The sequence below is a fragment of the Cyprinodon variegatus genome, unplaced genomic scaffold (assembly GCF_000732505.1).
Source record: "Cyprinodon variegatus isolate N-32 unplaced genomic scaffold, C_variegatus-1.0 Scaffold502, whole genome shotgun sequence".
Lineage (NCBI taxonomy): Eukaryota > Metazoa > Chordata > Actinopteri > Cyprinodontiformes > Cyprinodontidae > Cyprinodon > Cyprinodon variegatus.
This window is the reverse complement of record NW_015150955.1, coordinates 108442-118688: the sequence shown is the minus strand read 5'-3', so window position 1 is coordinate 118688 and position 10247 is coordinate 108442. Positions and strand designations below refer to the sequence as shown.

Genomic DNA, 10247 nt, shown 5'->3' with positions numbered 1-10247 from the left:
TTGCTGTGATTATATTCTGTATGTTGTTCAATATGTTTGTTTAAATTGCTAAAATTTGAATAAATATATTTTGGGGAGAAAAAAAGTTTAAACACTTTTTAAGATTGTTTTTAATAGAATACCATTCTAGAAGAGTCTACTTAATGAATTATTGGTTAATAAACCTTTAAAGAAGTAATTCTTATATCAAGTACATTTTAAAACTCATTTTAGAACGATTTTTCCACATTTCTTTCACAAATAAAGAAGCAGTATATTCTTAAAACAAGAGCATGATAAATACTATCTCTGTCAGTGTATTTCACTTGGACTTTATTTTGAGTTGTCTTGGCATAAGCTCTAGTTAAACTAGTTTATATCAGCAAAACTGTCTGACATTGCATTATTGCCTCCATAGTCCCCACACATCCTCACGATCTTCTACAGAAGCACCATAGAGAGCGTTCTGACCAGCTGTCTCACTGTGGTGTGGAAGGCTGCAGAGCCTCAGACTGGAAGAAAGTAGTGAGAACAGCAGAGAAGATCATCAGGGCCCCTCTTCCCTCCATTAAAGACATTTCATCCCAGCGCTGCCCTCTACAAAGAGGCTTCGCAGCATTCAGTGCAGGTCCAGCAGATTGTGAAACTGCTTTTTCCCCAACCGCCATCAGACTAATGAACTGTTGAAAAAACTCTATATCATGTCACAGACTCTGTGTAACACTGATAACACTAAATTTAAAATACTGCATCTTTGCACCATATGTATTTGCCCTTAAAGGCTCCTAACTTCCATATTAATGCCTTTTTGCACCATGTCTCTCCTACACTGTTTACTTTTGATCTCTGCTGCACTTTGTGGAATGGAAATGTTCATTTCACTGCTAAGCTGCTGCTTGTTTACTGTCTGAAAGCTGTACAAAATGAAATGTTCTTCTCTGTACACTCTGTGCATGCAAGTAAGTCTAATCCTGAATGTATAACTTTAAATCTGAGCTATATAATGAATCACTGATCTTGATATACTTTTGATACATTTTACGGATGTGTGTGATGTACTTACACGGTGAAGTGGAGTAGAGAATACATTTTTTTTTTTTTTTTTACTGATATAGTCTGATTTTCAGCTCCATTCACCCTCTGTCAATAAAATCAAAGCAAAAATACCTACTTTATCATTTCAATAATTAATACTAATTAATTAATACTAGTTTAATTCCTGCTGTTCTGTCAAGGCATCTGAGATTTATTAAATTATATTTCTGTAAACAAACAACATCATAAAGGCCAGTGACAGACCTGGTCACAGACAAATAACATTGTGGAATTTAGGCTGTTATAAAAACAAAATCTTTGGATTTTGAACATCTCACAAGGCTTCAGTTCACTAACTGAAAATGGAAAAAGTATTACATGAAAATAAACCCCAAAAAAACTGACAAGTTAAAGGCATTGAGAGTATTAAACAGAGAGACAAGAAGGTATCTGGAGAAGCTGCTGAGCAAGGATTTTATTCGGTTTTCCAGTGTATTTGTACTTTGGTCATGCTTTGAAAACCTTTGTTCACTTGAATGTAATTTGATATCCAAAATAGTTTTTAAAAAGTACTTTAAATGTGTATCAAAATTTACAACAAAAACATATTTTGATACAGCAGAACTTTGCCTTTCACTGTAGGTATGTTTGGAGTTCCATTTAAATTCTGAAAGAGAAGTGAAAGAACCTGGTTGAAGACCTGAGTGAATTCTTTTCAGATTGTATAATTAAATTGGAGGTTTCTGCTGCTGCATTATATTTTAGACTTAGACAGGTTTATTTGTCCTTTTTTTCACACAAGTGTAACAAAAAAACTGGACAAATTAATCTTTTTAAAAGTGCAGCCTTGAAAAATAGTAGAAAAAAAATATATTAATTTTTTTTTTATCGCTAAACTTTGTGGAAGTATTTTTCCTCAAAAAATATTTTATGTTGAATAGTTGTTTTTTTTTTTTTTTTTTTTACTGCTAATTAAATATGTTTGCTGCAATTTGCAAATCAAAATAGTATTTTTTTTCTATCCCATTTTTCCTCCTGTATGTGAAGGTAGTATATTGTTGATTTTAGCATCCGCTCCACCAGAGGGGGCGCTACTATAACACTAGAATAAATCTGTGGTCAAACACCGCAGAAGAAGAGGAGATTGCGGGAAAACTGAAGCAGAAGAGGTTGTTGTTGAGGTCTTCAAACTGTCAGAAAAGAAGGTAACTTTAATATAAAGTGACGCCATTTGTTTCTTCTCCTTATTACTAGTGACACTGATATGTTGTTATTGAGCGTTTGAGGTAATGTCGTTGTGTTAGAAAAATGCTAACTGTGTAGCTCAAACCTTTCGTGTTAGCAGATTCGGTAATTTTTATATGGAAAACTTTAGGTTTCTGGTAATTAATTTGTGATGTTATGATGCTTTGGTAACACTGGGGGTTCGCTGCATGAAATATGAACAAAACTAAAATGTTTTTTTTTTTAGCTTTGACTTCAGATCAACTGTTTTTTTTCTCTACTCACAGAAAAAAAAAAAGTGGTTTAAAAAAATAATAAACCTATAACATCCTATCCAAGTACTTTAAATCAATGTGTTTAAAATGAGTGCAGACGTCACCCAATTTAAACATATATTTCATTCTTCCTTATAAATGCAAACACCAGGTTTTGTCTTCCTCCCTTCACCATTTTCTTTTTAAGCACATACGCTTTGGTGTGTTTAACTCAGATCTGTTATGATGGCCAGAATTATTAATCATTTTTCTTGGGATGTTTTATTTTCTGTAGTTTCTATAATATATTATATATGTTATGGAAACTACAACAATATATATATATTGTTAATATGTAATATATATTGTTGGAGAGACAGAGCAAGGTGTGCTGTTTGTGAAGAGGAGTGTTTGATCTCAATTCATGTGCAATTTTCTGATTGCATGCATTTTACTAGGCCTTTATTCTTTAGTTTGCTAAGACATCTTTGTGATTTATCCTAATGTGTTTAAAAATAAAAAAATAAAAACTCTTGAGATGAAAACTTCATTCCTGTAGTGCCGTTATAGACCCACTAGGGGTCGCGACCTCTCCTTTTCTGTTCCAGATAGTACCTCAGTTATGGAACCAGATGGTAGTGTTAGAGTAGTTAGTGGTTTAAATGTAGATTTGATAACAAACAAAGAAAAAAAAACATAGAACATCCAGATCTGGAGTCAGTCTCCACATAGTGTCCGATAAAGTGTGGGAAAAGTATTGAATTCAGTTGAAGCATTGTCTTAGACAAAAAAATGTGCAATAAAAAAAAAATGACAAAGAAAAATAGGCCTGTCTAAATTTACTTCTTGTTTAATAGTTTAAATGATGCATTGATCATCCACCAGCATTCAGCTTGTATAAGTCTGTGTTTTCAACATCCATCCATCCATCCATCCGGGAGTGTTGGCCTAGTGGGTTAGAGCAGTGCGCTTGTTCTCTCAGAAGGTTGCAAGTACTGGGTTTGATCCCCACAGCCTGACTCTGGGTTCCTGAGCAAGAACTCTAACCCCACACTGCTCCCCAGGCGCTGCACAATGGCAGACCACTGCTCCCCAAGGGGATGGGTTAAATACAGAAGTAAATTTCTCCAATGTGAGATCAATTCATTTCAATTATCATCCTTCTGTCGGTTTTTAATTTAAAGCCTTGCCTTGGTGCATGTATCTAAGAGTTCATGTATCTTGGTCTGTTGTTTATGATTAGATGGTAGCCTGGAGTGGTGGATGGTATCATTAACAATGTGCTCTGGTTGATTGTTAAGAAGAGCTGAGCTAAAAATCAAAGCTCCTCATTTATTGGTCTATATTTGTTTCAATGTTCAGAAAGAAAATTAGGTTTGGCTAATTTTAGCTTCCTTTGTTGGATTGATGAGCTTAGCCAATTTATTTCACAGATTCTTTTATCATCAATACATAAGTCCTATTTTAATAGTTCATTTCTGTTTAATTTAAGTAATATGTTAGATGCAGAGCTGTTTAGCAAAATAGGAAAAAATGACAACTTGTATTAGTTGTCCAATTTGCTGCCTTGGGTATTTCCTTTACATACACAATGGAAAATAATATGCTGTCAACCTGAGCAAAGTACACATGGGTTGTATAACTTTACTGCTTCTGTTACAGTTTGTTCATCGTTAAACCATTCAGCAGACAATAGGATTGTTTTAAAGGCATTGCCATAAAAATAGAGAAATGATCAGAGGCTGTTATCGGTGTAGCGTAAAAGAATAAAATAGACCTCTCATTTGATATCTTCCCTCGATACATCTCCTTTGTCCTGCAAACGGCTACATTTGTTATGGTTTAATGTGTTGCTTGCTTGTTTCTTTCCTTCATTGCAGCATTTTCCCTTGTGGCTCATATTTTGCAGCCGTTTAAAATCACCATGACGACTCCAAAAGCGGAAGATGTCAGAAAGGGGATCGCAGTCCTGTGGGAAACTCTTCAGTGTCCAATTTGGTGAGTTTGTTTTAGAGCAACAATTATATTTCTGATTGAGGGGGGGGGGAGTTCCTCTCTCTGATATCTCCTGTTTTTTGGTTGTTGTTTTTTTTGCCGTTTAGCCTGGAGCTAATGACTGCACCCGTTTCTACTAAGTGTGATCATCAGTTTTGCAAGTAAGAACTTTTAGCATTTAACTATTTTAGAGGTTTTATTTAAAAGAAAGTTGTATTTTTATATGTGTATTTTTTTTTTTAGAATTCAATCTTAACCTTAAGTTTCTACTTTGGCAGATTTTGTATTACAAAACTTTTGGACAACTCCAAACCAAACAGAGCCACTTGCCCTGTTTGTAAATCCAAGATAACAAAGAGGTCAGTACATGGAAAACCTTCTATTAACGGCTGTAATCAGAGATTTTTTTGTTATTAGAACCTGCTGCTTGTTTGTTAGGAGCCTGCAGGAAAGCCCTGGGTTTCAGAGACTTGTTGCTGGATTGCAAGACATGATCCAGGCATATGAACATGACACCAGGACAAACTGTAAGAGCTTATGAACAAACTCTAGCTGATATAATATGCTTGAATAAATCTGTTTTACTATAGCATGTTTTTTTTCCCACTTTCAGACTTTACTGGACTGCCACAGGAAAGGATGAACGCTAAGTAAGAACCAAACAAATGAAACCTTAATATTCTCCCATTTAGGTGTTCAGCGAATACACGCTTTTTCTGTCTTTATAGTATCACAGATAGAGGGACAAGTAAACATGCTGCTAATTTATCATCTGGAAACACGTTTGGAACTGATCTGAACAATTTGGAAACCACAGGCTGTGATGATCATCCTCAGTCATGCTCCTCAACTGCAGCAGGTAAAAACGTTCATGCATCACATCAAATCCGAAGCCATACTGTTGTTAAGCTGTTGTATATTTTAAATCGCCTGAGATATCAGTAGCCTGACAGTCATTCAGCCATGCTTATCTTTCCAAAAAAAAGAAATGGTTGTACTGGTTTGAAACAGCTGAAGACTTTTCTTAAAAGTGCGGCTTGGTTGAAGCGGCAGTATCCATTCTTACTCTGCAATATTTATTTGCTCTCTCTGATGGGTTTAGGCTTCTTTTATGGCTCACACAGCTCATTGAAACAAAGTTAAAACCATTACGTGGTAAAGAAAAAAAAGTTTAATGAAGGTGTGGTTCAATAACAGTCAGTAAATTGATAACTTGCAATTCTTTTAGTGATGTAAAATTGACCGTATTTTCTGGCCTATAAGCCGCTGCTTTTCCCCCCACGCTTTGAGCCATGCGGCTTATAAGAAGATGCATCTTTTCTGTAAACTTTTCCTCATTGCCAGAGGGCAAAGTCAAAGTTGTAAATGAAAGAATAAGGGGCTAATTTTCATTTAGCACAAGAACATGTTAGCAGCAGGCACAACAGAGAAGAAATGTCCCAAATTCACACATTTTGACTTTTATTTGTGTCATTAAAGCTGTCGAATCGATAAAGACAATGGGCTCAACTCCTGCAGAGCTTAAATAAAGAGCTGACGAAGCCCGTTCTTTCAGTTGAAGCTCTTACTGCTGCAAGCTAAGAAGCTAACGGGAGCTAGCATTCCTCTTAGTCCTTAATCTAAGGGTGACATGTAGAGCTCTCCCTACAGGTTTAGTTGAAGACAGTTCAGTAGATATCAGCGTCTTATAGCTTGGTGCGGCTTAAATATGTACGTTTTCAGTGGCTTATAGTGAGGTGCACTCTGTAGTCAAGAAAATACGGTAATTGTTTTCCTGATATGGTTCAATCCCGTCCAGGATATTTAACAAGTATTTCCCAGATTTTGCTGGGTCTGGATTGATTCCTTGTCTGGTCTTGATTCATTTTTTTTTTGTTTAACATTTTATTTTTCTGAGAACGCTGTTTTAATTAAAGGGTTGGGAATCTATTTACTTTGAAACTATTAAAAAACATATGGATTTAGCATAAATAAACCAAACTAAGTCACTGAACCTTTGTTATAAACCTAAACTGAATCATTAGAGTCTAAAATAAACCCAAATTTGTGTTTTCAATTCTCCCTTCTCAATTCTCTTAGTTATATTGACTCAAGCTTTAATAAATGCGGCTGAAGCTAATCATTAAATAATCTAAATCAATTCTCTTAACCCATCTCACAGACAGTATATCTGTAGTGATAAGAAGCTTTTTGTTCTGGCCATAATTACATTACTGATCTTAATGTTGGAGCAATTTCTTAACATTAGTCCATCGCTGCTTAAAAACCTGAGGCTGTCACCTCGACACTCAGCATCTGTCTGTCTTGCTTTTTCTAGCTCTGAACGGATTCGCTCAGCTAATGGGACTTGAAGACTCGGTTTCTGTAACGGCAGAAAACGAAGGCCTGGATGGCCGCCTGTGTGACATCCTGCCAGCTTCTGACGGGAAGACGTCCAACTCTGCAGATCATTTAGAGACAGAAAATGTTGGGAAAAATGCCTCATCGTCAAGAAGCAAACCAGAGAACTCTGATTGTTTGAAACCTACTCAGGAGGAAACTGTTCAACAGCCTGTCAGGAAGTCCTCTAGGAAGAAACAAAAAAAGGAAGTAGATCCCGAAAAGGTTGATGAGCAGAAAAAGAAGAAGAGTTTAGAGAAAGTCGCAGAATGGCTCCTGAAGGTTCCAGCCAAAGAAGAGCTGGAGCTGGAGAACCCCCCCACCCATGAGGATGAAGAGGACAGCTGTTCGTCTGCATCGACGCTGGATTTGGTGCCGCAGAACGATGAACTGAATCCTAAGAAGGACGATCGCACCAAAGGCCTCGAAGAACAGGTTTTTGGTGCCGTCTACAAACGTAGAGGGAACAAAGTTATAGAGCCGCTAACGGCTAAAGAAAGAAAAAACATTAAAAGAGTTTCAAAACTGACGAAGAATAGCAACCTACACCACTGTGAAGAGAAACAGGTTGAAAATAAAACCAGCGGGGACTTTTATAAACCAGATGTAGAAGAAAAGCCTGATGGAAGTGTTGAACAGTTAAAAAACTTGTCAGAAAGCGACAAAAATCAACCAGAAGCATCACCGCCAAAGAGAAGGACTCGTAAAAATATGCAACAGCTTCAAGTTGAACCATCAGAGCAAACTGATTTAAAATCAGAAGGTAGAGAGGAGAAAGGCGGCAGTAGGAAAGCAAGAACGTCTAATTCAAACAGAAAGAAACCAACTAAAGAGGCTGAATCTGCTGTTTTATCAGAATTTCAGAACAGCGAAACCAGTCCTAAACCGCATGAAAGATCAGAGAAAGTCGTAGTTCAAATCGAGACGTATCCCAGCAGCGAGGAACAGAAAACTCCAGTCATGAGCAGCGCCAGAAGAAGCAGAAGACTTCAGCTTTTTGCGGAGGAGGATCAGGAAAATCGCAGCGCTAAAAAGCTAACTGAAGATACCAGTGATGAAGCCATGGATGCAGTGCTGCCTAAAAGTGGAAACCTACCAATTGAAGCGAAAAGAAACGGATGCATCTATGAGGAGGATATCGGAGGGATAGAAAGCGCAGAGAACAGTGGGAGAGCCTCCTTAAGACAAACCGAGGCAGAAGTTCCCAAAGCCCAAACTCCTCCTAAAGCGGCTGCTGACTGTCCTCCCTCTGTGGTTCCAAACTCTACAAGCCCATCCGTTCCATCTGTGGTAGGTCCGACGCTTGACAGCGAGAAGCAGGAGATGAATTACCAACGTGATTCTCAGCAAGAAATCAGTGTTAATGAGGCTAAACGTAAAGTAGAACAATCCGAGGATTGCAGGAATGACAGTGAGCTGGACACAGAGCAGCTGCTCAGGACCTTTAAAGCTGCTAAAAGGAAATCCTTCTGTCTCGGGGAACCAAACGTGAAGAGAAGCCGTGGTTTAGATGATGCAGCGACCAGTGATGCAGGCTCTGAATTATCTGAAAATGTCGGCGAGGTTTTAAAAGTTACTGGAAAGCTGGTTTGCAGTGATGTGATTCCTCCTTCCGACTCCCCCGACCAGAAAAAAACAGATCAATCCGTGCTGGAAGCTTCTGATCCTAATAGCAAGGGTTCAGTGCAGGAGGATGATGCTGAATACTGTCCAATCAGAAGCAGCTTCAGCAGTGGTCTCAGTCCTAACAAAGTATCAAGGCGGGACAGAGACAGCCCTCAGTCTGTGGTCCCTCAGGTCATAGAGTCTGGCCTCTGCTTCATGGCTGTAGAGCGTGATGCACCAAGGAGCTCCCAGGTCCCCAGTAGTCTGAAGGAGATCAGAGATGGTGTTTCCAACTATCCTTCATTCCAAGACGCCTCTTTAACCCCGGACATTTTAGAGATCCATAAAGCAGATTTGAACGCCAGTGTTAGCGGAGAGCTCAGCACTCCATCCTCTGTCAAGATGAACCCGAAGAAGAAGAGAACTCAGAAGCTGGACTCTTCATCTGAGTCAGAAAGCAGTGACTCAAAAGAGGAGTTTCCAGCTCTGGCTCACATCTTTGGAGTGTCAAATCAGCCCCAAACCAAGGCCAAAGATCAGGAGGAAATGGGTGAAACTAGCAGAGGTGAGGGTGTCTGTGGGGAGACCGATGGAGCAGAACCACTGAGCCGTCCTCCTGGCAGCCCGAGTCCAGAGCAGGTCCACTCTAGTCAGGCGTCTGTGGACCTGTTCGGCACACCAGCTGAATGTAAGTAGAGCAACAGTTGGAAAACCTCATCTCTTTCTAGCCGGGCTCTATGTCTATCTTTTGGTTCTCTAATCTTGTTTTTTTTCCCCTTACATTTAAAAAAATTAAGGGGAAATTTAGGAAAAAGTAAAAAAAAAAGAAACTCACTTTTTTCCGTTTAGTAAAAGCACCTCATTAAAGTGTTATTAGGTCACACAATGATGAGGAAGTTATGACTGAGTGAAGAAGAATGAAATTGAGTTTGTTTCAGTTTTACAGAGATCTTTAAAAAAGGAAAACAGAAACGCCAACGTTGCTCAGTGTTTTGTGAAATTTTATTTGTTAGTTTGTTAGTAGGTTAGTGCTTCACAAAGTATGTGATTTTACTAATCATTAACTACTAAATCTTTTGTAAACCTTTAAAACTTTTCTTTTTTGCAGGTGATGCCCCTGAAAATGATGCAGGCATTTCCATTGAATCCTCTGAATTCTCAAGCGAAGTTCCTGTTACACAGGTAGATATGACCATGCATCAGTTTGGGATAAAAACACATCGAACTGCACAAACGGATTATGTTCTTTAATCCATTAGTTCTAAACACGGAGTTAAATTTATTATTTATCTTGCATGCCATACTTCCATCCTGCTTTTAGTTAAGAACCGACACATCCCATCCCATAGAGGGCAGCCTTTACATTTTCAACCAAATCTTCCTATCAGCTCCTGGGTGACAGACTGCCTTTGTCAGTGAAAAAGTTCACCCTCAGCTGCTTTCTAATTTGCATTTCATTTATGCAGGAGGAAATGTTGCAGAAAGGATGATTTTTATTTTGTCTGCCTTACCTCATCCATCTTCCATTGCTCGCTGTTTTATTTGTTGACTATATTTAATTTGGGAGTTGCACTCTTAAGCCCCTGGGTGTTTAAAAAACAAAACATCCAGTATTTCTAAAAGAGGAGAACGCATGCATTAGATTATTCATTTAGTCTGTGCACATAATCGATGCATCTACACTGTGAGACCAAAGAATACAATAACTGCAGCAGTCTTTACCTCCCCTTTTAAAATAAAAAAGAGGATATTTAGAGTTAAATCTCATGCTTTCTT

At 38.1% G+C, this 10247-nt stretch overlaps 1 protein-coding gene across 3 annotated transcripts in view; it reads left to right on the top strand.

Moving 5' to 3' along the window:
* The first annotated feature begins 2131 nt into the window (after positions 1-2131).
* Positions 2132-10247, top strand: part of brca1 (breast cancer 1) — a 33141-nt gene continuing 25025 nt past the window's right edge. For 2 of the 3 annotated variants that reach the window (XM_015390508.1, XM_015390506.1), the window contains exons 1-9: positions 2146-2219; positions 4373-4490; positions 4595-4648; positions 4766-4846; positions 4926-5014; positions 5101-5137; positions 5216-5346; positions 6805-9159; positions 9580-9653. In XM_015390508.1, coding sequence (XP_015245994.1) covers positions 4417-4490; positions 4595-4648; positions 4766-4846; positions 4926-5014; positions 5101-5137; positions 5216-5346; positions 6805-9159; positions 9580-9653 — 2895 coding nt within the window. In that variant the 5' untranslated portion in view covers positions 2146-2219; positions 4373-4416. Of the gene's footprint in view, positions 2220-4372; positions 4491-4594; positions 4649-4765; positions 4847-4925; positions 5015-5100; positions 5138-5215; positions 5347-6804; positions 9160-9579; positions 9654-10247 lie in introns of all 3 variants that reach the window. The other variant, XM_015390507.1, reaches the window with a different exon arrangement.